This window comes from Mauremys mutica, chromosome 7 (genome assembly GCF_020497125.1).
Source record: "Mauremys mutica isolate MM-2020 ecotype Southern chromosome 7, ASM2049712v1, whole genome shotgun sequence".
Taxonomy (NCBI): Eukaryota; Metazoa; Chordata; order Testudines; family Geoemydidae; genus Mauremys; species Mauremys mutica.
The window spans coordinates 81,592,055-81,619,373 of record NC_059078.1 but is presented as its reverse complement, the minus strand read 5'-3'; the positions used below and the strand labels follow the sequence as shown (position 1 = coordinate 81,619,373).

Here is a 27,319-nt window from a genome sequence, read left to right as displayed (position 1 = left end):
TACAGCAAGATACTGGGATCATTTTCAATACGCTCTAGCATTAAATAAATAGAAAAATCAAATGCAAACTGTCATAAATAAATGTTATTTCACTTATAGACCTCCCCAATGGAAACAAAATTACTAAATAATATAAATATTCTTTCAAACTGTATATATTATATATATTTATATTTAATATTTTATGGCATGAACAAATGAATAGGAAAAAGTACAATGCTTAGATAGCAGACATGATTCAATATCTGTTTTGTTGAAGCCTTGTGCCAGTAGCTCCTGCATGTTGTTTATATAATATAATCTGTTACTGTAGCTATTTGCTTTTTTTACCCTGCTTGGATTTTGAATTCACCTTTCGGGCAGCACTCACTGGTTCACCCTTTTTCTGTGGCCTCCATAGCTCTCTTGAGCAGTCGACAGGCTCATAGAAGAATATAACTGGCTGGATGCTGTTCTTCTCATCCTTGGTTTTCTTTAGGAACATTCTACCTTTCTGAAGGGAATGAGGTTTTGCATCAGGTATATTATATGAACCATGCTGATTTCCTCGGCTTCTGAAATAAAAAAAAATTCAGTCAGATTTTGCAAAGGTGGCAAATGGTCTGATTTTTAAAGGTTCTGAGCACTTGCAGCTACCAGAGGTACTGCATGGTAAAAATAGCATTTTTAGAATGACTACTGTAAATTGTTCTTTTGCTTTGGAGAGTGTTGGGTAAGAGTTGAGACTAGCATGTAGTAGTTTCCCTTTACTCCAAGGAAATATAGACATTCACATTTCTTACTTGAACATGCTATGTGCATCATCGGATGCACTTTCAGTGCATGTTCATTTAGAGCAGGGGTTGGCAACCTCTGGCACACGGCTCGCCAGGGTAAGCACCCTGGTGGGCCGAGCCACTTTGTTTACCTGCTGCGTTGGCAGGTTCAGCTGATTGCAGCTCCCACTGGCCGCGATTCGCCATTCCAGGCCAATGCGGGAGGCAGGAAGCCGCGGCCAGCACATCCCTCGGCCCGCGGTGCTTCCCGCCGCCCCCATTGGCCTGGGATGGCGAACCACAGCCAGTGGGAGCCGTGGTCCACCGAACCTGCCAACGCGGCAGGTAAACAAACTGGCCCAGCCCACCAGGGTGCTTATCCTGGCGAGCCACGTGCCAGAGGTTGCCGACCCCTGCACTACACCGAAACTCCTCTGGGTTGCTATTAAGCATTAGCAAATGTCTTTGTACCTTTAATAGACCATTAAAGCAGTGAGCCAATCCCCACTGTGAGAGTAGGTACTGAAGAAACCTGGTTTGGAAAGCAGGGCACTGGGCTTGGATCAAAGGTGGTATGTCTGGGATACAAACATTCAGATGGAGAGCTTGATAAGAGAGAAATTTCTCTTCACAGTGGAGAGTATCTAATCAGCAAGGAAAGCTGACAAAAATAGTTAAAGGGAGGAGATTGCTTTCAAGTTGTAAACTATTTATTTTTCTGCTTTCTCTGTAACTATACTGAAAATGCCTTAGCTAGTTTAAAGAGACCACGTGGGTGAGGTAATATCTTTTATTGGAGCAACTTCTGTTGGTGAGAGAGATAAGCTTTAGAGTCACACAGAGCTCTTCTTCAGGACTGGGAAAGATACTCCCAGCTTCACAGCAAAATATAAGGTGGAAGAGGGCATAAGTAGTTAGTACATATCCTAAGGCAGTGTTTCCCAAACTTGGGACGCCGCTTGTGTAGGGAAAGCCTCTGGCAGGCTGGGCCGGTTTGTTTACCTGCCGCGTCCGCAGGTCTGGCCAATCGTAGCTTCCACTGGCTGCAGTTTGCCACTCCAGGCCAAAGGGAGCTGCTGTAAGCGGCACGGGCCGAAGGACGTACTGGCTGCTGCTTCCAGCAGCTCCCATTGGCCTGGAGCAGCGAACCGCGGCCACTGGGAGCCGCGATTGGCCGGACCTGCGGACGGGGCAGGTAAACAAACAGGCCCGGCCCACCAAGGGCTTTCCCTACACAAGCGGCATCCCAAGTTTGGGAAACACTGTCCTAAGGGATCATGGAGGACCCCAGTATGTGCTAACTACTTATGCTAAACAATCTGTTCCACCTTGCATTTTGCTGTGACACTAGGAATACATTTTCCAGACCTGAAGAAGAGCTCTGTATGGCTCAAAAGCTTATCTCTCTCACCAGCATAAGTTGGTTCAATAAAAGATATTACTTCATCCACCTTGTCTCTCTAATATTCTGGGACCGACATGGCTACAACAACACTGCATTAGCTAGTTTAAGTTATAAGAAGTGCAAATTTAGATAAGTTAGCAAACAATTTTTATTTTAATTCCATTTTCTCTCCTTTAATATACATTTGTTTTTGTTAAGATTACTACTTTAGAGGTAATTTCATGAAGATAACCTCACAGAGAAAAGAACCCCATAATCTCAAAGGAGAGGTAGTGAAAGGTAAAGAGTTTCTGGAATGTAGATTCCCCCACCAACCCTAATCTCAAGCAGCATGGACATGAGAGGTTGCTGCCCCCAGCAAGTTGAGTTGCTATCAGATTTTGGCAGGCAAACAGTGGAGAAATTGAGGAGACCAATGAGGAGAGCAGGGACAGATCCTCAGCTGTGTAAATTAGTATAGTTCCACTAATGTCAATGGAGTTATGACAACAGACACCAGCTGAGGCTCTGCTCCTGGAGTTAGTGGTGGTGCTGGTCACAGGGCATTTGGGTACTTAATTCTCTTGGGCTACTTTGAAAATTGCAGCCAACATTAATATGACACTGTGATGGGGTGGATTAGGCCCAGAGGCCCCCTGCTGGAGGCCTCAGGGTCCTGCCATACTCATCCCAGGAAAGGAGCAATGGAGCTAAATCCTCCAAGCAGCCAATCGGGGGGGAGGCTGTAAGGAGCAACCAATCAGGGCCCAGGAGGGCCATATAAAAAAAAGCTGCAGTGCACACCACAGTCAGTTCCTTGTAGGAACTAGAGAAGTGCACATGGTGCTGCTGGCTGTCCAAAAGAAACTGTAGTATGATAGACTGCTCAGTGTGGGCAGGGACTGGGGGAGTGAGAAAGAGCACTTGGCTGGCTGCTGGGCCTGAATGCAGAAAAACCCTGAGCTAAGGGTGAAACATTGGTGAAAGCTGAGACCGTGGGGAAGTGGTCTGGGGAACTGAAGGCAGTTTCATTAAAAGGACATGTGGCTGCTATTTTAGGGTCCCTGGGCTGGGATCAGATATAGTGGGTGGGCCTGGGTCCCCCCACTGGGGAAGTGGCCTACAATTGGACAGCGATAAACCCCCAGAAGGGTATCTGAACTGTTAAGAGGCCCATCTGGAAAGCTTGGGGCCAGAAGAGACCAGAGATGGTAAAACCAGGGAGGAAGCCCTGGGGGCATGCCTCAATACCAGGGCCAGGACTGGCTAATGACTGAAGACACATTGGACCAGAAGGGACTCTCATGAGAGGTGGGTGCTACACTGTTACAGACACAAATGATTTATAGCCCTTATGGCTATAGACTTCAGTGCATGTGGAAGGCAAATTAACTTAAAAAAACCTCAGTGTATTTAAAAATACTTTTTATCTTATTAAAACAGATCATAATGGTAAAAGATCACACCAACCAGTTATGAACTAGTCTATGTTGCTAGATGCTGAGATAGTGTACAGTGAGAGTTACTGAGTTATTACAGAAAAGATGCATTTGACATCTTTTGACAGTTTACTCTGACAACTGTCCTGTCCTCTGTTTCACCTCTAATTATTAGTACATTCTGACATAAGGCGGTAGGACACTGATGTAAAATGTTATAGGCCCAGTGGGGCTATAACTACTTACACCAAATGAGGATTCTCCTTCCAGAGTGTTGGTGGGACTCAAACCTGGTTCTCTTGCTTGAACAACCAGTGACCCACGATACAACTTTTTAAAAATAAAAATATTGTAGGAAAAATCTCTTGTAGTTGAAGCTTCATCAGATTGCCAATATATTTGTTTTACGGAGAATAAAGTATAGAAGTACAATATGTCAAATCAGCTGATGCATATAATGCTTAACTCTTTTACCTTTAACTTAATTTGTAATGTGATCTCAAAAACAGCTGGCTTGACAGTTATGGAAACTGAAGTTATTGCTTCATCCACAGAACAGGCATAGCAGCAATAAAAGCTTCCCCAAACTGCCTCAGCTCTGTTTGTGGTAACCATCTCTATAAAAAGCAGGTAACTTCAGTCCATCTGCTGATTCAGTCCTTGGTGTATCTGCTGAGATTGCTGGGGTGCTAATCAGTGTGCATTCTAATGGTGTTTTTCATAAGGACAACTGTTTATCAGTGGCTGGATGGAGAACTTCATGTTATTTCATATAGGCCACTGAAATCCCAGCAGATGGTGGCAACTACTGGATTCTGCTAAACTGTGCTGCTTTAAACCAGTGGCTTATATATGCTGTTACCAATCCCCTCAATTATCCATGTCATATCACTTACCCACATCTGATTTCAATACATAAGTTTGATTGAACTTGGCCTGATGTGTCTTATTTCTACAATGCTGACATAAGTGGGTGCAACTCCATCGACTCCAGTGGAGTTATACCCACTTAGGTGAATGTGTCACGTCATGTTTCATTTCACACATTCTCCCACTTCTTCCAATGATATAAACAGTGACGGGGTCTGAAATTTAGAGACACTGTCAGCTCAAGTATAGGCCAAAGTTTAGGTTTTTGGAAAAAAGTTTGTTTTTACTAATCTAAAACCAGTAGAGAAATGTTTCATGATTTAAAAAAAACAAAACTTCAAATGGAATAAATTGTTAAAGCCAAACACAAAAATCACCAGCTCCTGCACTGTTAATTAATAATCCCCATGCTATCAGCAAAAGCGAAACTGATTCCAATAATTTTCATTGTTTATTTTTTAATTTTTTAGTGTGGACAAAGTGAAAAGTAAGTTGCATTTTTTAATTTGATTTAAAAAATTGAAGCTCTTTTAGTCACATACTGTAGGTCAGGACATTTGTTTGTTCATAATATGGTATTTTTGAGTTGTGCCCCCTTTAAAAAAAATCTGACATAAATGGCAAGTATAAATCTCCCGCATATGGTACTCAAGAATGGCCCTGACAGAATGTTAAAGACATTTTCATCTGAAACTTAGTATGTGTTCATTTAGTAGATTCAAACTTTGCAAAAACCTCATAGGTCAAAGAGGAAGCAGTAATTTATTGACACAAAAGGATTCTATTTTTCTCTTGAATAAAATATTTTATTTTTAATTTAGCAAAACACCTGGTTTTCCTTTATTATGCAAAATGCATATATATCATCAAATATAGGACCTGCTCCAAAGCCCATGGAAGTCAGTGTAATGGACTTAGGATCAGGGTTATACAGCATATGCAGAAATGTAAGCATGTTAAAATGCAAGCATGTTTAAATGATAGAAGAATGAAATGACATACATACAGGCATCTGGATTTCTTATTTGATGAGAGGTCTGTAAACTGGAAAAAACAGAAAAATGTTCATATGAGCAAATATCACAGTGGCATGAGTGGCGCGTATAAGAGGCTTGGGGAGGCTAAGCCTCCCTAAAATAAAAAAGACTGGCCGTGTAGGGGGCAAATGATGGAGGTGAGTCACCTCCCTTTGGAGGCGCGCCTGCCTGCCGCCTTTGTGCCTTGGGAGCAGGAGCACTGGAAGCTCCCTAGAAGCGGTGGTGGCGGGCGGGGGGGGGGGAGGGGCACCACCATTCCGTGCCACTCCTCCCCTTCCCACCCCAGCTCCCCCTCTTCTCCTGAGGCCCTGCCTGCTGCTCGCTCCTTTCCACCCCCTCCAGTCCGTCGTTCGCCTTTAAGGCAGGGAAAAATGGAGAGGGAATATAGATAAATGAAGATAATAGCAAAATGAAATGACATACAAAAGCCTTCCCACTTTTTTTGTGCCTTAAGGGCAATTGATGGGTGGTGGTGGGGAGCTTAGAGGAGCGAGCAGCAGGGGTGGGGCCTCAGGGAGAGGGCCAGAGCGGGGAAGCAGGGGGCACTGTCTGGGCGCCTGTGGCCCCCCCACTTCTAGGGAGCTTCTGGCACTGCTGGGTGTAGCCTCCCCAAACGAAAAACTCGCATGCCACCTATGCACAGTGGTCTTTGGTCATTTAAATCACTTTATATTTGCAAAAAAAATGTATCTAAGGCCCTGATCCTGCAAAGATCTACACGTGTTTAACTTTAACCTCAGTCAGGGGCACCCCTAGATCTACATAGATTTCAGGACATCCTGCTCTAGGGGTTGAGGGGAAAGAAGAGAGATTTATTTTGTCCTCCTCAAAGTTAGGAAATTCAACAGGTGGAAACTTGTAGTGCTTCCTAACCCCTGTGCACTAAATTCTACATATTGTTAGCATATAGCCCAGTATTTGTAGTGGAAGAAAAGTAGTAGTCATTGGACGTTTGTCATAGCTTAGCAACAGTTTGTTTGGAAACAAATAAAGGGATTCCTTTTTAAATGCAAAGCCCATATTTTGGGTCATCTGGTCACTTTTAGCTATGTGTTCACTGCAACTATAGGTTTAATTTGCAAACCTGAAGCAGAGCTCTGTGTGGCTTGAAAGCTTCTCTCTCACCAACAGAAGTTGGTTCGATAAAAGATCTTACCTCACCCTTATCTCTTTAGTTAAGCCACTGTTATTCTTTCATTTTGGGGCCATGCAATCAAAAGCTATGAAATTATCTTCCAGCTCTTTATTTTAGTCCAGTTGCTCATATTTTTAATTCAATTAAAATTTAAAGCCAAATTTAAAATGACTGAAGTGCAATAGTGGAATTTTTTAAACTATTCTAGTTACAGAAACAATTCTGTATATTCAGTATGCAGAATCCTATTTTCAGCTTTCCCTTCTTTCACTACTAGGAACATTTAAACAAAAAATTCTTTGTTTCTTTTCCTACTAACAACTCTTCCAACTTAATACATAATCTTAAATCTTGTAATTATGCATGCGTTGTTAGTTCATTTACCAGCAGGTATTTACAATTTTTTTTATTGTAACTATAATCAAAGTAAATTGCTAAAGATGAATAGCAAGGGCTGACTGTAGGTACTTCACATTTGATTATACAGTCTAGATACAATGAGAAGTAATTATTGTGCTCAAGATAATTAATAAGCCATTGTTCCCCATTAAACTGGATTAAATAAATTTTCCCTCACAACCTTTAATTTTGCCAAAATATATTTATTCTACAAGAACAACTAAAAATCTCTAAGCTACATTCTCAGCTATGCCAAGAGCAGCATTCACTGGAGGGGCACAGCAGTGGCTTTATACCCCTTTTCCTCTCCCCACCCCCAATCCCAGGACCAACTAATGCCTGTCAACTTCTGGCACAGTAAGAGCTGCCTCCAGCGTGCTCCAAACTGCTGGGCTGGAACTCCCCAAGGAGTCCATCTATAGCAGGGTCTATCTAGAGCACAGTGACACTCCAGACACTAAGGGCCAGGACAGGTGGTGTGGAACTGGGGTGGACAGAGCTAGATCCACCCGGAATTTACCTACATCAGGAAAAACTCCAGGTAGATGGTTAAGTCCACTTTAAGGCTGTATTTTGCCACCAGAGTGGCACCAGTAACTTTAGTGGGGCAAGGATCTGGCCCTGTGCAGGGGTAATGACTTTCAGTGAAATCTAACAGTGAACCACATTTGTCCATTAATGGGGGTTTCCGGTCTCAGAATTGTTATGTTTTTCTGCATGGGATTATCATACATAGTCTGAGCCATTCTTACAGTCCTTACTCAGACAAGACTGTCAAAGGGAGTTTTGCTTGAATAAGGACTGCATCATCGGCCCATATGGTAAGATGAAAGGATTGACACATTTGACTCAAGCAATAAGTCTTCCTGACCAGTGTCTTCAAATACTGACTTACTTTATCTCCCCAAATAGCAGGCCAAAGAGCCATGCCAAAATCCCAACTTTTGCATTGCAAGAGTTTTGTGGCAAAACCCGAGTTAACTAATATTAGCAAAGAATAACAAAGATCCACAATTTTTGCTTTTCTCTCCCTTACCTTCAAACCTACCTGCAGCACAATGCTCTGAAGTTTGAGCACTGTATAGGAATGGGGCCTAAAGAAAACTGGAGGAGAAAACATTCTCTGCTGGGGAATGGTTTTATGCATCTGGGTAGCATTGCACCAGCTTCCTGGATCACATTTTGTCCATTTTGCAATTCCTCAATTCACAGGAGGTCTACTGTGATCTCTCATGCCCTTCCAATCAATGATCTATCTATGACTGAATTCAAGTACAATACACTGTTACAACTCCCAATATCTACCAACATTGCCTGCCTGCAGCCCCAAATTAAACACTTTCCTTTCCAAATATTAATGTGTATTTTAGTGCTTCTGAAAGGTGCCAAATTGACAGCTCTGGAGATCTTTAACAATAGACAGCAATGACAGGCCATGTCTCCCTGCTACTATCCAACCAATGTTCTTAAATCTCATTTATGTCCTGCAGAGTTCCATTTCCATGTTCATTCATTCTTTGATCTTGCTACTGAAATTGCTAATGTGGAGCCAATTAGTACCAAAGGTTGGGGTGGTATTTGTGTTGCTCACTAATCACTAAAAACAATGAGGAGTCCTTGTGGCACCTTAGAGGCTAACAAATTTATTTGGGCATAAGCTTTCGTGGGATATAACCCACTTCATGACATGCATGGAGTGGAAAATACAGTAAGCAGGTATCCATATACAGCACATGAAAGATGGGAATTGCTTTACCAAGTGTGTTTGTGTGTGTGGGTGGGCGGGCGGGGTGTCAGTGCTAACTAGGCCATTTCATTTAGGATGGATGTGGCCCATTCCCAGCAGTTGACAAGAAGGTGTGAGTATCAACAGTGGGAAAATTATTTTTGTAGTGACCCAGTCCACTCTAGGCAGAGACCAGTCCACACAAGAGATCCATTTCCTGGACACTACAGTACAAATAAGCAATGGTCACATAAACACCACTCTGTACCGAAAACCTACTGACCGCTATACCTACCTACATGCCTCCAGCTTCCATCCAGAACAGATCACATGATCCATTGTCTACAGCCAAGCCCTCAGATACAAGCACATTTGCTCCAATCCCTCAGACAGAGACAAATACGTACAGGATCTCTATCTTAAAACTACACAACCCACCTGGAGAAGTGAAGAAACAGATTGACAGAGCCAGAAGGGTACCCAGAAGTCACCTACTACAGGCCCAACAAAGAAAGTAACAGCAAGCCACTAGCCGTCACCTACAGCCCCCAACTAAAACCTCTCCAGAGCATCGTCAAGGATCTACAACCTATCCTGAAAGATGATTCTTCACTTTCACAGACCTTGGGAGACAGGCTAGTCCTCGCTTACCGACAGTCCCCCAACCTGAAGCAAATACTCACCAGCAACTACACACCAGGCAACAGAAACACCAAACCAGGAACCAACCCCTGCAACTAACCCCATTGCCAACTCTATCTGCATATCTATTCAACAGACACCATCATAGGACCCAACCACATCAGTAACACCATCAGGGGCTCGTTTACCTGCACATCTACCAATGTGATATATGCCGCCATGTGCCAGCAATGCCCCTCTGCCATGTACATTGGCCAACCTGGACAGTCTCTACGCAAAAGAATAAATGGACACAAATCAGACATCAAGAATTGTAACATTCAAAAACCAGTAGGAGAGCACTTCAATGGACACTCAATAACAGACTTAAAAGTCACCATTCTTCAACAAGAAACTGCAGAACTGGAATTAATTTGCAAACTTGACACCATCAAATTAGGCCTGAATAAAGACTGGGAGTGGCTGGGTTACAAAAAACAATTTTCCCACTGTTGATATTCACCCTTTCTTGTCAACTGTTGAGAAGGGCCACATACACCCTAATTGAATTGGCCTCGTTAGCACTGAACCCCCCACTTGGTAAGGCAACTTCTATCTTTTCATGTGCTGTATATTTATACCTGCCTACTGTATTTTCCAATCCCTGCATCTGATGAAGTGGGTTACATCCCATGAAAACTTATGCCCAAATAAATTTGTTAGTCTCTAATGTGCCACAAGGACTCCTCATTGTTTTTACTGATACAGACTAACACAGCTACCACTCTGAAACCTGTCACTAATCACTGTTGTTCACTGAGAAGGTACAGTTTGTCCTCTGTATCCATTTAAGTGTTGAAAGGCCTTTGGAATTCTTGTAGATGAAGCTTGCCACACAAATCTAATATATATACTGACTCAAAGTAATAGTAGTGGTTATTAATTGAAAAAATTATATCGGCTATTTGTCCCAAAGGCAAGACCTTTCAGCAAAAGGGCAGATGGACATTTAGTTATTCCTCACTTTCTCCTTCCCATTTTTGGCTACTGCTGTCCTTTTCCTCTCTTCTCTAAGATTGCCATCATTTACTGAAAAGAAAATGCAGTTTGGCTGAGTGGTAGGGAAAGAATGGGGTTGGGATGAACTGAGCTTCTGTATGTGTTGCTCCCCCAGCCACACCACTGGAGGGTATTGAAATCTTAAAAAAAAAAAAAAAAAGTGGAATTCTTAATTCTCTGCATAAATATGTACAGTGCAGCTACATTTATGGATACATCAGCCAAAGTCATAGGTGAGTTTTTCACTGCTAGGTAGAGATAAGTGACATTTTTCAGCAAATAGTAAATTTGCCCAAAAATGCATTGACCCATAGTGTCATCCAAAAAATTTGAAATTATTTTTTTAAAAGTCATAAGGTTTAATTTGGACCATTTTGAAATAAGACATTGTTTCAAAATGTTTCATTTAAAATTTGAACTGCATTTTAAACAAAAGGGGTGACATGCCCAAAAACACAACATTTTTTCCAGTTATGTTTCATAATAATTTTGGATCAAATACTTTTTTTTTTTCATTTTGGGAAGAAAAACTGAAAAAAATCAGGCTTTTTGGTTTTAAATTAACTGAAATTTTTTGGGAGGGGGAGATTTTTTTTGGTTCAGTTCCTGAACCAATAAATCAGCTACTCATTCAACTCTATTGCTAGGTTAAACTTTTGTACACAACCCATGTTGGTAGGGGTTACCATCTATTGACCGTTCAGTAACCTGTACTACATTTCTTTGCTAATGCCCAAGGACTGTGGCCCAGATCCTCAAAGGGCGTTGCCTAATTCCCATTAATTTAAATGTGGCTGGTATCCACATCACTAATGATACCTTTGTAATCAGTCCCGGCGAGAGATCGAGGAATGATGGACCTTGAGCATTGCTTGTCCATTACTAGTAATGTTTAGAGTGGTGTGTAATGCTTTTGTTTCCAGCAGTAGCTATTTAGCTGTCATTTGTGGCAGTTGTGAATTTACAAAACAAAACACACTCTTCCTTCTGCCTCTCTTAATTATCACATCTAAATCATTACTTTAGGTTTGTGTTTAAATTTGTTATCATTACAATTAAAATGGAATTTTAAAGCTTCAAATAAAATTCAGATGCGACTCAGAACCTCTCAGGTTTCTAGAACATTCACAAGTGCTTGACCTGCACCTATTATTAGTTACCACGCAGCATATGCAGTTTGTTGCCCATGTAGAGCAACAGCTTAACAACATAAATAAAACAAAAGTTCACAGACATACAGACATTTTACAAGTACAGATCTGATTGGTTTCTAAATGATTCAGTCTTGTTGAGTCTATTCACATTGAAATTCAGGTACTTTCCCTGAAGCAGTGAACTACAGTATAATTCATTAGATTAGTGGTTTTCAAACTTCATTGCACCATGACCCCCTTCTGACACCAAAAATTACTACACGACCCCAGGAGGCAGGACTGAAGCCTCAGCCCATCTGAGCACTGTCACCTGGGTGTGTAGCGGGGGAGGGGTGCAAAGCTCACGCCTCACTAACCCATGCGGGGCAGGGGGGGCGCAAAGCCCAAGCCCAGGGCTTCAGCCCCAAGCGATGGGGCTTGAGCTTTTGCCCCGGGCTCCACAAGTCTAACACCAGCCCTGGTGACCCCATTAAACAGGGTCATGACCTACTTTGGGGTCCCGACCCTGACCCACGGTTTGAGAACACCCACATTAGATGACAGTTTTGTGTGCTTACCATGTGTTCATTGAGATCATTGTAATTGCACATTATCTGCTGATTTTGATAATATTCTAGTTGTCGTTCTGCCAGATCAACCCGCTGCAACAAATTCTCAATGAAGTGTTGGAGCTTGGCTTTCCCACGGACCTCTTTCTCAGCTGCCTCTTCCAGGAAGTGGTTAAAAGTAACAACCTCTCTGTAAGACAAAAGTGATTGAAATATAGCAACATCAAAGTATTGGAAAGAGTCCTGGCTTTGTAGTTGTTGTAATTGTTGCTAAGAAACAGCAGTGGAAAGGGGATTCTCACCTGTATTGTCGAAATCTCGTACCAATGCCTTTGTGTTTATTGCCATATTTCTCTTTTTTTCTGGTTATGTAAATGACAGGAAATAAGAAAAATAGACAGACTTGGAAAATCTGTAGGATTAGGAAAGCCTCTCCAAGAAATTCCTTGTTTTCCTGCTAGCAGTCCTGGAGGTGCAGGCCACCCCACAAAGGGTAGGAAGGTTGCCCTGCTATGCCACATACCCCTGTGCACTGCTTAAGGGGTGCCACAGCTGCTGTGCTTCCCAAGAACTTACTAAAACACAGTGGCCTCCTGGAGCTTCTTCTGGGCCAGGATGGTGCACAGAATATCCCCTGCTCAGAGCTGTGCCTTAAAATAAAAACATGCAAATATGGGATAGATTTAGTAAAATGTGATTCAGACAACTTCCTTCCTTAAATGGAAATTCCACCTCAGAAGCTCTTGACAAATTCATCTCGTAAGCTCCTTGGCAGCAGCACTAAAATCACTCATATGTCTGTTGCATCCAGGGAAGAAACTTGCACTCATACTGAGCAATATGAAAGGCCAACACATGGTAGATGAGGATCTCCCATATAACCTCAGAAATAACCTTCATCGCCAGCTGTGGTGGCTGGAGATATTTTGTAAAAGCAACATTTAATACATTCCAAAATTGACACTTCCTTAATGTTTAATTGCAAGCATGGTGCCCTTTTCCCTGTTTACATACACACTAGTTTGACACTTAACCCTGAAATATGACTAGAAATGAAAAGAAACCTATAACTTCTCATCCTATCCTGTAAATTAAATTAAAGAAACAATTTTATGATTCCCAAATACCTTTATTTTAAAACATCAGCTCTTCACTAATCAACAGAGCCGCTGTTGGCAGGCGCCTTAAATTGTATTTTGGCTTGATCATTACAAAAGGCACAATAGGGCAGAATAAGACTGTTGTGCTCCAGACAAAGTGTGAGCAAGGCTAAGTAAAACAGCCCAAGGCATTATCCCTCTACGCTGCCATGCTAAGGAAAGGGGCAGGGTGAAGAGTGAGCTGGTTAAGTGCAATTCTGAGCATGTCAGATTTGCCCCTAATCATGAAGTGCTAGATAAACTGAGGTTACTGGTATGCAAATACAACCATGTTTTAGTTTCATTCAAAACACAGAATATGGGAGGGGGAAATCAGTGCTTAGTAAATTAAAAAAGGACAAAACTGGCCAGGGAAAAATGTAGTCTGAGATGAGAACGCTATAAACAGTGGCTAAAAAGAAAAACATTATAGTGGTGATGACCTTCTAAAGCCCTGTTCTTCATCAGCACTCAGAAGTTTCTCTTCACATTTCATCTAAATTTATCTAAACTGTTTTAATACCACATAGTTGTATGTAGATAATAATAGTGTCCTTACAGTTTTTCTGCCCAACAAACCATGAACTGAATCTGTCTCATGAGTAGTTTCAGGCACAAGCAAACGACTATGGAATCTTTACATGCAGAATTTGATTTTCCTCTGGATTTTGCTGTAAACAATACCAGAATGCACTAAAAAACTCTCTAATCTAGCAGGAGTGGAAGGTGCTCCAAGAATGGTTATTTAAAGGCACACACAAAGGCTTTGTCTTTCATCCCAGCTCCTTTTAGGGTATTTACTTACACATAGTCCAGATTTTGCTAGAGACAAGCAAGAATGAGATAATGGAAACCTTATTTCTTAAACTGTCTACTGGGTAATACCAGCTTTATGGCTATATATGGTTTCTGTCACTATCAGCTTGCTCCAGAATAACATGAGGTTTTCTACAAACAGGTAAAAGGCACAGATCAGAGTTTAGGAGAATGCTGACACTAAAACCAAGATGAATTTTAGCGCTTGACTCTCCTCTCACTAACTCACTTACATCATTGTAACTCCTTTGACTTCCATGAAATTACTCTGGATTTATACTGATGCAAGAGCAAATAGAGGCCCTTGGAATCTTACACTTATACAGGGACTTTTGATTTGCTGTCCAGGTGTGTCAGAGGAAATGTTTTACTTTTTTTACAAACAAACAAAAAAATCTGTCTTACAATGTTACTCTTCCCAGAAATGATCTAATGAATGTCTGCCCACATGTTATTGCATAGATTACAGGATGCAATGTTTTGCAACAAACTTTACGAAAATAATAATGAATTTGCATTAACAAACAAAGTGCCTTGTCATTTCCTACATGCCCTACTATTTAATAGGGGACAGGAAACTCAGACGGAAACTTGCAGTTTGTTATACCGTAGGCCTGAGATTTAACTCACCCCATACTAAACCAACCTTGGGTGAAACTCTGGGATTTCACCATTAAAATTAAGGGGGGGAAATGCTCCACTGCTGCTAAGGTGCCCCCACCTCAAGAATGCCCCTAACAAGAGTTATAACACCAAGGGTTGTAAAGTAGAGATACCCAGGTGCTGGGAAGTTTAGGGAGGAAACAGAAAGAATTGGTAAAATAGATATGATAAGCTCTGACCAGTGAATTTATGCTGACCATCTGCACAGACAAAGAAGGTCATAAGTTACAATTTGGCATGAGAGAGAAAATATAAAAAGAGTTGATCAGGGAGGAGAAAACATAGATGCCAGTGTGTGATTGGTTAAATTTGGTTACCTAGGGGTACTGACTAATGTGATAGGTTTAGTAAAGTTAAAGGAGGTAGCTAGTTTTACCTATATGATGTAACCAAAACAACAAAAAAGCTCTTTGGGAACCATCTCTGGATTGGTATTTAACATCAAGCTGCTAGAACTCTGACCCCTCTGCATGACCATGATGTGCAGAGGCATCGCCGGAACCCCGGATGAGAGGATCCTGACTAGCCATCAGGTGAATTTTGTCTGTATATTGGGAGTAGTGAGCATAAGAGATTTGCTTGGTATGTGTATTCTATGTGTGTTGCTAATGAATAGATGTTTAGAGCACAGCTGTGTAAGGCTCTCTCACTGGGAAAAGGGCCTGTAAAGCCCCAAGCCCCGAGGAAAAGGGCAGGTACTTAAATTGACCAGGTTTCTTCCTGAGCCCCAGGGGTAAGGATAGGTGCCTTACACCCTGAGCTCTTGAAAGGGAAAGGGTGTGGGGGGCCTAAAGTGATCGGGTCACACCTTGAGCGTATATAGGGTATCGGTGGGCTGCCTTGGATTTCTTTGTGGGTAACAATTCATTACTCTTTGCTGAGGAGAGAAGCAGATAGTTGGTTTCCCTTCCCCCAGAAACAGCAGGAGGATCAGCTACTGAACCAGCCAATTTAGAACAATAAGAAGCTACTACTTTCTGAAGTACATAGTCATCCTGGTGGGATTCAATGCGACACCATGTCAAGGGTTGAATAATTGGCAGTTTGGGCTGGATAATGTAATGAATACTAATGATATTTGTACCTATTCCAGGAAAGATCATTAAAAGGAAACAATCTCCTTTTCTAGGGTGTGAATGGATCACCTGCAGAGGGCAGAAAGTGATTTCCCCTTCCTTCACATCCATAGTTGGCTAGATATATTATGTAAGGGATTGATTTTCTTTGGAAGATTGAGATCACTGTCAAAGACAGGACACCAGGCTAGATGGTCTGATTGAGGATGGTAAATCCTGTTCTTTTTAGTGTAGATTCATCCAAGCAGTTTATTAATGTGCCTTTAATGACTGTACTATCAACTAATTTTCTCCCTACAGAAGTGAGCCTCCCCCCTCTATAGCTCCCAGGGTAGGTTTTACTCTTTTTAAAGATAGGCACCACAGTAGCAATTCTCTGATCCTCAGGCACTGCTCCTGTTCTGTTCAGGTACATTACATACTTGTTAGTAGCTCTGCTATCTTATAATTATTATATTTTGTACTTCCTTTAAAAACAACATCAAGCCCTGAGGATCTGCTGCTATTAAGTTTCTTTAGTTGTTCCAACCCTCTTCCTTAGAGACATCTTTCTTTCTGCCATTGCTATGCCTTGATTACTGAGTTGTTCACTGGGGAATTTTTTCCCTCATCATCCATACTAGAGAAGACTGATTCAACAAACTATTTAACTTCACCACAGCTACATTGTCTTTTTAATTGTCTCCTTCACTCCAGGCAGTTTGCATGGTCTTACTCACAGGCATATATATATATGACCTTCTTGCTTCCGATCTATTTTTTTATAATATATAGGCATATATACAGGCATATATATATAGCTATGTGCTCTTTATTTTTTCTCTCTTTAGTTCCCATTCACACCTTGCCTATGCTAGCTAATTTGGATTTTGTTAATATTACCTACACTGAATGTCCCCATTTTGCTATTTTTCACTTCTTTGCTTCACAGAAAAACCGACGCTCACTATGGTATGGTCAGATGCTGCTCCTAATGAAGTCAGTGGCATCCTCCCCATTTTGGGGCCCTCTGTTTAGAGGGACAGAATGGAGAATACACACAATATACCAAGGCAAGACAGTTGGGACCAATGTCCTCACAAACTAGCCTCTTCAGCAGACTCACGGTGAAGTGGGAAACATTTGATAAGGGCTGCCTCAAAACTGGGGCACTGTACCTTCAAAAGAGAACTCCTTTAGGTCATGCTAGCTATGCTACACCCTGTGTACTCTCCTAATATTTCTAAACAGACTCTCTAGGGTTATTAAACCCAACTGAACCCCATCATTTTCAACATTAACCCCTTCCTCACCTCCTCCAAATGTAATCTGTTGGCTCTCCTTTCCATAGTCATTCAGCCTAAGGATTTCTACCTTTTGTTTCTTCAAAAATACCTCATTTATCTGCTATCATTTAAAATAATGCCTTAAAATATATAGAGCATAAGATCCTGAGCCCTGTTTGGACACCTTCCAAGCAGTGATGGCTTTATTCAGTGGAGCTCAGAATCTCTATGGACTTATTCACAGAGGCTGGTCCCTCCAAACCAGCATAAGGCCTGGTAAGCAAGGAGTCACAAAACATAGCCGGGAATAGGTGAGATTCACTCTTTTGACCTTTGTTTAGCCTATGGATTTCACGCTGGTCCTGCAAGATCATTTGAACCAACACTTTGGTTTCTTGTTTCCTTGAGCCCTCTTGGTGTTAAGATTGTGGACGTTTGTAGATATCTTGAGTATCTAAAATATTTTCAATTTGTAACTAATTATATGCTTTTATAGAGACAGAGGTAGGGTTTGGGTGTAACTCTAAGGGTGAAGATATCTCTCATTACTTAAACTATGCACAGGAAGGGATAATAGATTCTGTCAGCCATCTGGATTCAACCTTCCAACAGATTCTGAGAATATGGTGTATTATTTACAGGCAATTGCAACAGTATCCTCTCCTCCAGTAAACTTTTTAAATGGAGAAAAATACTAAGATAGTTACTAAGATTTGGAGTCAAAACCCTAAATAATTACAGTTTTGAACAATTTTGTCCAAACCTCCCCCGTCAAGCTGTTTTAAGACATGGAATGTTGCTAATTTATGATACAGCAAGCTTTATTTTTTAGTTCTTTGGTTGGTAAAGTACCACATAAATATTGAGGCCTGGTTAGAAATTAAAGTTGCTATCTTGATGGTATTTCATCAGCCCAGTAAGTATTATCACCTTAAGGCTGGTTGGCCCTACTAATTACTATACTTACAGGCAATCCAAAGACTGTTTGTCTTTGATGAAAATAATCAGAAGCACATTCCACTGTGTACTTTAAAAAAGCATGAGTTGCGCTGGTCTCTGTCTGATTGTGAACCTCATATTCCCATTGAGTAGTTATTTGCATCAGTAGTTCCATTGACTCACCAGCGTGAGTCAGGAGGGTCTCAATTTGGCCCTAAGGTGTCACCCATTGACAAAAAAACCTCTTCTGTGACCCTAAATGATTGATTGGCGATCCCTCGATTCAAGGATGATCTCCACCATGGATTTACATATGGGTCCTGAGATGACTCAGGGGTCCGACCCTGGAACCGCAAATCTGCTCGCAGTAGATAGACATTTTGTGGCAGGTCAGCAGCCTGCTGGGAGAAAGTTATTTCTTTTTCCTTCCGCCTCTCTCTTTTTTCAGCTTTGAGGGCAAAGCACTTCTCCTTGAAGTGGGCCACTGCCTCCTGGAGATATGATGCCATTGGGGTCGGTTGGTAGCTTGCTCTTCCCAGCCTGCGTGAGCTGACAGTAGAGGACTTGTTTTGGGGGCTAAGAGTCTGGCATCTGCACGTAATGTCCAGCCCAGCGTAGTTGGTGCATGAGGATCATTGCTTCAATGCTGGTGACATTTGCTTAAACAAGGATGCTGGCGCTATTGCAGTGATCTTGCCACTTGACATGAAGGATCTTCCAGAGGCATTGTTTGTGGTGCCTCTCCAGACTCTTGAGGTGCTGTCGATAGGTCACCCAGGTTTCGCATCCATAGAGGAGTGTAGGAACAACAATTGTCTTATAGACCTGGATCTTGGTATCCTGCCATAGGTCACGGTCCGTGAAAATGCGTCCGAGCAATTTTCCAAAGGAAGCACTTACACACTGGATCCTGTGCTGGATCTCACTGTCGATTTTTGCGTTTTGAGAAAGTTTGCTACTGAGCTAGCAAAAGTGCTCAACTGTCTCCAAAGTCTGACCCTCAACGGCAAGATTTGTGGTGGGTCATGTGCAAGGCCTGAAGCAGGTTGATAGAGCACTTTAGTCTTCTCAATATTGAGTGAGAGTCCTTGGCTTTGGTAAGCGTGTGCATGAAAATCCAGTATGGGCTGAAGGTCATTCTCAGTGTGTGCAAGGATGACACAATCATCAGCATACTGAATATCAGTAACGGACCCACTGAAGACTTCAGACGTCGAGCGGAGATGTCAAAGATTAAAGAGCTGCCCATCCATTCTATATTGAATGTCAACTCCACTGGGGAGTTGGTGAGCTTTAACAAGGGCCAAAATGACTGCTAAGTAGTCGGAAAACAGGGCTGGGGCAACAACGCGTCTTTGCCTAACCCCAGTTTTGATAACAAAAGGTTCCATCTCAGGGCCATTACAGAGAACTGTGGCAGTCATCTGATTATGGAGAAGCCTTAGGACCTTAATAAATTTTGGAGGGCAGCCAGATCTGGCCAGCACCTTCCACAGGGCTTTGCAATTGACAGAGTCAAAGGCCTTTGTCAAATCGATGAAAGTCATGTACAGGTCCTGATTTTGCTCCCAAGATTTTTCCTGGATTTGGCAGGCAACAAAGATCATGTCAGTTGTCCCATGGGATGGTCTAAAACTGCACTGAGATTTGGCCAATATTTCCTCAACAAAAGGAAGTAATCAGTTTAAGAGGATACGGGCCAAAATTTTCCCTCCTGTAGATAGCAAGGCAATGCCTCGATAGTTTCCACATCCTAAGTGGCCCTAAATGTACACCAATGATAAGCATTAACTAACTGAAGGAAATTTTTCAAAGGTACCAAGGAGGTAGGCACTCAATTCCCATTGACTTTCAATGTGGTGCCCAACTCCCCCTTCAAGTTTCTGTGAAATTTTGACACAAATGGCTTGAGTCGAAGACCTCCCGTATTCTGAATCCCCTTTCTGTTCTCTGTGCAAGTGGATGTGACCATGGCTCTGCTCCTTCCCTTTGCCCTCCGGGCATCCCAAGAGGTGCACAGAAGGAATAGGATATGTACTCCAGAGAGCCACTCACCACAGCTGTGTCAGTTTGCTACTTAGGGGCATAAGGGAACAGCTTTGTGAACTGCTGTGGAAAAACAAGTCACAATCTGGCCCCAAGGCCTACTCTTCATGGGAAAGTGGAATAAGCTGTTCCACAATAGCTCCCTATGTGGACACACTCTTCCAGAGTTAAAGTGACTTTTATTCCAGAATAAGGACTCTGCATTGAGAGTAAGAAACTAACAATATGGAAGGTAGGTGATAGAGGGAAGCCAATGGAAGTTTTGTCTAAGTACTGGAAGTTTGGCCTTTAATAAGTGTCCTTATATCTTGCTCTTATACTAAAGCCAGAGAACATAGAAAGACCAAATAGACAAAACAAAAAGAAAATGCCAGTAGAAATTCCAGATTTTGGATTAAAATCAGCACTTTTTTCTCTGTAAAGGGAGAGTTCCTCCCAATTACTTATTGTCCTTAGTCATAACAATGATCAAGGCAGAGAGAACTGCTTAGGCCCAGGTCTCTAATCTCTTAAATATTTCTCACATACTAAAATTTAGGGGTGCACAAATGTCCCCTGGCCTTGCATGCTTACTCTGTTTAGGTTTATTAAAATCAAACCCCTTTTGCTTGATTTTTTTTTCTCACCATACCAATAAATCCCCTTATTTTCCAGAAACAAGCCTTTAGATGCCCTCTTGAACTCATAATTGCTCTTAGCTGCAGTGATCTAACTGGTAGTTTAAAATGTATTCCCTTTGTGCAGGTTTCCGTGGTATTCTGAAGCTCACAGTATTCACACGGACTCTCGCTCTCCTTCATCAAACATTGAGTATTTCCTTTCTGCCCACATTTTCCAATTAACTCTGAAATCTGCTCAAGGGCTCCACTCACAGCTTAATCCCACAACCTTTACTCATCTGCGTGGTCTCAGTCATGGGTCAGATTGAGGTGGCTCAGTAACCTGAGTTATCTTTGACTGTATCTAGTGTTCTAGAGTATTAAACTTTCTTTTGCAAAATAGAAACAGAAATTTCTGGCCTTTCTTCTTTGAGTGATGTCCCTGGGGGTGTTGCTCTTCAGGTGTCTGCCTGAGGGCTCATATACACACACCAGTTGTGCCACTTTAAGTATATTGGTATAGGTAAGCAGTCCAGCCCCCCTAATCTAGACACAGTTATAGTAGTACAAGGATGCTTTATACTGATATGGTTATTCCAGTAAGGCAGTGGCACCAATTTAAATATATTTGGGTGTGGGTGAGCAAATTCCAGTCCTTGACCCTTAGGGTTGCTAGCCTTCCAGGATTCTCCTGGAGTCTCCAGGAATTAAAGATTAATCTTTAAAGATTGTCATGCAATGAAACCTCCAGGAATACATCTAACCAAAATTGGCATCACTACTGTCCCTCCCTAGCAAGGACCACGTTCTGGTTCCTGCTTTCCCCTCACCCGCTGCAGGGCCCCTAGGTTTCCTAGGCTGAGGAGCCTCCCCTCGCTCTTATTCACATGAGCATGAGCAGGTGCTGTCAGGAGTCAAGTTCTTGGTGGACTCCCATTCACTGTGCCATACAGGAACAGATGCCCAGTGTGACAGGTCACAATACCATTTGTCTGGCTGCTCCTCTCTCTGGACAGAGAGGGGCCAGGCTAAAGTTCAGTGCTGTTGCAATCCCATGTGCCAGGTTGCAATCCCACTCACTGAGACTTGTCTGAGTCAAATTTCAGTGCGAACACACATTTGAGTTATGCTCCGGCAGCAGCTGCTACTGAGTTAATACAGGACCGCTGTTAAAAATTGGTCAGGCCATGTGCCCTATGCAGGGGCGGGTCTAGGATTTGCGCCGCCCCAAGCAGGGCGGCACGCTGCGGGGGGGGGCGCTCTGGCGGTCGCCGGTCCTGCGGCTCCGGTGGACCTCCTGCAGACGTGCCTGCGGAGGGTCCACTGGTCCCACGGCTCCGGTGGACCTCCCGCAGGCACGCCTGCGGATGCTCCACCTGAGCCGTGGGACCAGCGGACCCTCCGCAGGCACGCCTGAGGGAGGTCCACCGGAGCCATGGGACCAGCGGACCCTCAGCAGGTATGCCTGCGGGAGGTCCACCGGAGCCGCCTGCCGCCCTCCCGCGGCACGCCGCCCCAAGCGCGTGCTTGGCGCTCTGGGGTCTGGAGGCGGCCCTGGCCCTACGGCTCTGCAGCCTATGGCTCTTTAAGCAAATGCAAAACCTTGATGTGTGTGGGTGGGTGGGGGGGGGCATTCACTATCAAACCTCTAAACTAAATAGTTATACCAGCACAACATCTGTGTGTAGACCAGGCCTGAATCTGCCAGCAGCCTAAAAGAATATTTCTGAGAGGTGTAAACTGCTCCCATGGAGCACAGTGGGATGTTAACTCTGAGGCTTAACCATGTCGGCATTTAAAGTATCAGAGGGGTAGCCGTGTTAGTCTGAATCTGTGAAAACCCGACAGAGTCCTGGGGCACCTTCTAGACTAACAGACGTATTGGAGCATAAGCTTTCGTGGGTGAATACCCACTTCGTCAGAATGTCAACATGCATTTGACGAAGTGGGTATTCACCCACAAATGCTTATGCTCCAATACGTCTGTTAGTCTAGAAGGTGCCACAGGACTCTTTGTCGCTTGTCATTTAAAGTGTCTGTTGATCGAAGCATTCACACAAAAGGGAAAAGTGTGATCTTATTACAAAGATTTGCACAATCTACTTAATGCATCTCACTTTGACCACACAGCTGGGCACAGCTTTGGAGAGTACCACTACTTATGTTTTTTTCCCTGTCTGACCACTGCTCTGATTGCCATTAGAAAGACTTCTCAGGTAATTGAAAGAATGCAAAATGCTGGCCCCACTGAAGTCCCTGGCAATACCCGCTTTGACTTCAGTGGGAGCTGGATCTGGCCCACATGAAAAAGCGCTGCAGGATTAGATCTATTATTTTGGAAACTTACGTCTGTTTAAAATCACTGTCATATCTACTAGTGTTCCTCATAGTTCTTTTTGGTAACTAATGAACCAGTTTAGAAGCATCACATTTTAAAGAACATGCATTTTACTAAAAATAAGTTGTTGCAAACTGTCTGAAAAGGTTTCTGAGTGCTAAATACTGTAAGCAGTTCATCCATAAATAACGTAACAAACATTGCTACATTTTTAATGGGTGCATCATGAACATTTTTAGATGGACTAGGCTTGCCAAATGAGTCTGGAATCTGCTTGTGGAACCCCAAGCAGATTCCAGACTCATTTGGCAAGCCTAGTCCATCTAAAAACCCCTTCCCAGGTTTTTCTGGAAGTGTGCTCTTGAGCACATGCTTGCAGCCATGCCTTGCTGCTCCATAGGGGAGAAGAAACTCCTTTTACCACTTCCTCATGCTGCATCCATACAACACAGGGCAGGAGTTGGCCCTCTGCTAGAGCCAGATCGTGATACCCTTACTCACTGAGACTATCTTCTTCCACGAGTAGCAACACTCTGATAGGACTGCTCAGGGTAAGCTACTAGTCTGAGTGACAAGGGCACCACAATCTGGCCCTTATTAAACCTCACTTTTAAAAAATGATATGCAGCATGCATGTCAATTCATTTATTAAGTTGAAGTTTAGTCTCAGTGACACCTGTGCCACTCCATTGAAGTCAGGGGAATTACACTCGCATAACGGAGAGTAAAATTTGGTGTAGTGCTGCCTAAGCTGCAATTGCATTGGGTAGTGGTGACCTAGGGGTTCTTGTGACATGAAACCCATAGTAAGATTTTGGTGGCAACTGCAAATAGATAATGCCAGTGTGGTGGGGGTTACTACTCTGGAAATAAAATATAGAAGCTAAAGAACACCAGACACACCGCCTATATGCCCTCATGTTCAGTTAACAATAGTACCCATGATAGAGTAGATTTATCTATATAAACTAATATTGCACATGTTCTCCAAGCACATGCAAAGCCATCAACACCGTGCTTCTATTGCCCTCCACTTACTCTTCTTTCCTGTGAAGTTCTTCCTCAGACTCTGTAAGACGTTGCTTCAGTACAGCAATCATCTCAACTGCAACATCCACCTGTCTGTTCAGGTCCCTCTCTCGCCTCTGAACTTCCTGTTTCTTCTGAGACAGCTGCGCAAAAGCCGCCCGAACTTCCAACAGCTCAGCAGTTTTTTGGGCCAAGTCTTTGGTAAGCTTGTCAATTCTCTTCTCTATTGTTTTATCTACAGCTTCTACCATCCTATTAAACTTTTCTCGTACGTGTGCCTCAAAAGAGGCTTTGGAGTCTGTTGTTGGAACCCCAGGTTTAGAAATCTGATTATCTGTGAAGTCAGCTGACCCGTAATTTGCCACAAAAGAGACAGGCCTTTCAGCTTCCACCTCCAGTGATTTTCTGTTCTTTGGGTTCTCATGTGATGTGTCATCAAAATTTATGTATAATGGTTTTTGTTTTATTGCATTGCTGGTGTTCCCCAGTTTTCCTTGAGTCATGGTCTCTGAGGAAGAGAGCAAGTCTGCATCTTTGAGGGAAGAAAATAGGTTGCATTTTGTCAGAAGGCTTCTTTCTTCATACCTATGATTATACTCCAGATGTGCCCTCAGAGAAGAAAGGCTTCTGAATCTAGTGTGGTCACCACATCGTGGGCAACGAAATGGCATGCAGATACTGACATTTTCAAATGATTCCTGCCAGGGGTGTCTGCTTTCTTCAAAAGTGTTCTGTTGCATTACTCTCTGAATCCTGGAAGGAAAGAAAAGACCAACTAATTTTCAGGTTTGTTCAGAAAGATGCTCTTATCGCATACTGAGGAAAGTGGTGCATATTTTGCTAATACAAACCAAGAAGTAAGAACAAACTTTCAGGCTGATTTTTTTCAAACCGGTTCTTGGGAAAGTAAATTCAACCATCTCATTCGAATGGCAGCACATCACACCGCAGAATAAAGTCAACAAATTAATTTGTAACTTTTTTTAGCAGCCTCAAAGCCCTCATTAGGCTTTCATTTAAGCTGAAACATCATGATATTGAGAGCAACTGACCCTGAAGCACTTGTTTAACAGTCAGACTACATATATGTGAAAAGCGAGCCTGTTGTACGATGTTAGTCTGTAGTGTAGCATGCTCAGAAACTAAATAGCTTACTATGCTTTTTCATACATTCATTATTATTCCTCACTCACAGATAAAGGCCAATAACAAGGTTTTTGTATTCATTATTTTGACTAGTAAGCAATAAGACCTGATAACTGTTTCCATCGATATGACAAATCTAAAATTGTACCTGTGCGCATATATGCATATAGGTGTGCATGCAGCTAGGTGACAGTACTGGCGGTGACATGAACTCAGCAGATGGGGACAAATGGGGGCTGGGTAGCTTACACACAGAAAAGCTGAAGGTGGGGTGGCAGAGGGATGCAGGAGGAGGACTTCAAGCAGAAAGGGGCAAGGAAAGGCTACTTACATGGAAAAGAGGGGGGCTGTGCAGTGTGCATGCAGAGGGCACAAAGATGTTTAAGGTACAGTAGATTAAATAAGACAAGGTCACTATTTCTGCATGGGCTGGGGAAGATTAGGCAGAGCTCCAACCTCCCTCTACTGCGTGTGTGTGTGTGTGTGTGTGTGTGTGTGTGTGTGTGTGTGTGTGTGTGTGTGTGTGTGTGTGTGTGTGTGTGTGTGTGTGAGGTGACCCATCTCCTCCAGTGTGTACGGTGCCTGGTGCTGTCTTCCTGGATTCCCTAGACCCAGTTCTCCGAGGGCTCTGAGCTCAGTCCAGTTCCCTCAGGCACACCCCTAAAGCCCATTCCTCCCTGCACTGACAAACACATGCACTGATTGCAGCAAGCACATCTTTTCTCTTTCTCCCCCCCGCCTCCAGGCTCTATGGTGCAGAGAGCAGCACTTACCTGACTTGTTGCTGCTGCTGCTGCTGGTGGTGCTGAAGCTGCAGGGAAAGCAGTTTTCAGCAGAGCCGTAAATCACGCTGAGCCCAGCACAGTCACACTTATTCACACCCCCCTCTCTCATTCATTCACACCAACACATATAGCTGAGCAGTGAGCGGGGAGGAGCATCTGGAGGAAGGAGGGGGCTGGGCTAAAGCTGAGAGCTCAGGCAGAGCACAAAGCAAAATCCACTTCAGGCCAGCATAGGAGCAGAAAAACAGCCTGCGTAAAGGCAACTGGAAACAGAGAAGATGAGAGAGGGAAAAGAGGGAAAGCAAGAGAAATCAGCCTCTAAATCTATACACATCATCTGATCATTTAATATAGAAGCAAACAAGTGCAAACCAGACACAAACAATTTAATGACAAGTAATGATAGGGAGGAGGGAACGAAGCATTTTGCAAGGCAAGAACAATACTGAGCCATTAGGACATATTGGATAAAATCCTGGTCCTGCTGCAGTTGATGGGACTTTTGCCATTGTAGACCCATCTTACTGTCACTGACGTGTTGATTATATGGCAGCGTAAGCTGATGTAAATGTAGTAGGGTTTGCAAGTTTGTATTTTGAATTATAGTAAGGGTATGTCTGTGCTACAAGCACTCCAGCAGCACAGCTGCAGCGCTGCAGTAAGTGTAATGTAGCCACTTGCTACAGAAGGGGTTTTCCCCCTGCTACAGTAACTCCACCTTCTCAAGAGGTGGTAGCTAGCTTGAGGGAAGAATTCTCCCATTGACCTAGCTACATCTACAGTGGGAGGGAGGGTAGGCTGACCTCACTATATTGCACAGGGATGTGACAGAGGTAGGGGCTTTTATAGTGACTAACGCCCCAATCCATGCAGGTAGACACCTGTTTGGCTGCCATTTGCAGGAATGGGGTATGGCTACACTAGAGAGTTTAGTGCATCACTGTAAGCTCTCTAATGTAGCTGCTGTAAGCTGATAGGAGAGCTTTCTCCTATCAGCTTTCTTCCAGCCCCCGTAAGTGGCGGTAACTACTTCACCCCCTGAGCAACATAATTTATGCCAACATAAACTATAGTGCAGACATAGCCTAACAGATTCCACTGAAGGATGTGATTGTATTGTTTGTACCTTATAGATCTCCTTTAGCTCCTCCAGTCCTTTCTTTTCTTTTTCTAATTTGTGGATCATGATCTTTAAGTCCTTTATTTGCTGATTCAAACTCCAATTCCCAATATTAAGCCTTGTAACAACATTGCTTTTTGCTTGTGCTTTTTGCATTTCTTACCCAGCATTATCTGTTGGAGTTCCTTTTCCAGTCTGTCCCACTCTCCCCCAAATACATCTGTGAGGAGT

General features: G+C 43.0%; 1 protein-coding gene across 1 annotated transcript; it reads right to left on the bottom strand.

Moving 5' to 3' along the window:
- Window positions 1–253: 253 nt before the first annotated feature.
- On the bottom strand, window positions 254–26,084 carry ZNF365 (zinc finger protein 365). Its single transcript, XM_045024041.1, has 5 exons — window positions 25,957–26,084; window positions 24,047–24,790; window positions 12,137–12,317; window positions 5,455–5,492; window positions 254–554 (listed from the first exon to the last, which is right to left on the bottom strand). The coding sequence occupies exons 2-5, from the start codon at window positions 24,775–24,777 to the stop codon at window positions 314–316; spliced, it is 1,191 nt and encodes a 396-aa protein (XP_044879976.1). The 5' UTR covers window positions 24,778–24,790; window positions 25,957–26,084; the 3' UTR covers window positions 254–313.
- Between the last annotated feature and the right edge of the window lie 1,235 nt (window positions 26,085–27,319).

What these genes read in the sequence shown, in the direction of transcription:
- ZNF365 (XM_045024041.1), bottom strand. Translation starts at nt 24,777, where the DNA reads ATGCAACAGAACACTTTTGAAGAAAGCAGACACCCCTGGCAGGAATCA. An exon ending in GAACTTCACAGGAAAGAAGA is followed by an intron (nt 12,318 to 24,046) that starts GTAAGTGGAGGG and finishes TTTGTCTTACAG; the next exon opens with AGAGGTTGTTACTTTTAACC. An exon ending in ATGATCTCAATGAACACATG is followed by an intron (nt 5,493 to 12,136) that starts GTAAGCACACAA and finishes TGTTTTTTCCAG; the next exon opens with TTTACAGACCTCTCATCAAA.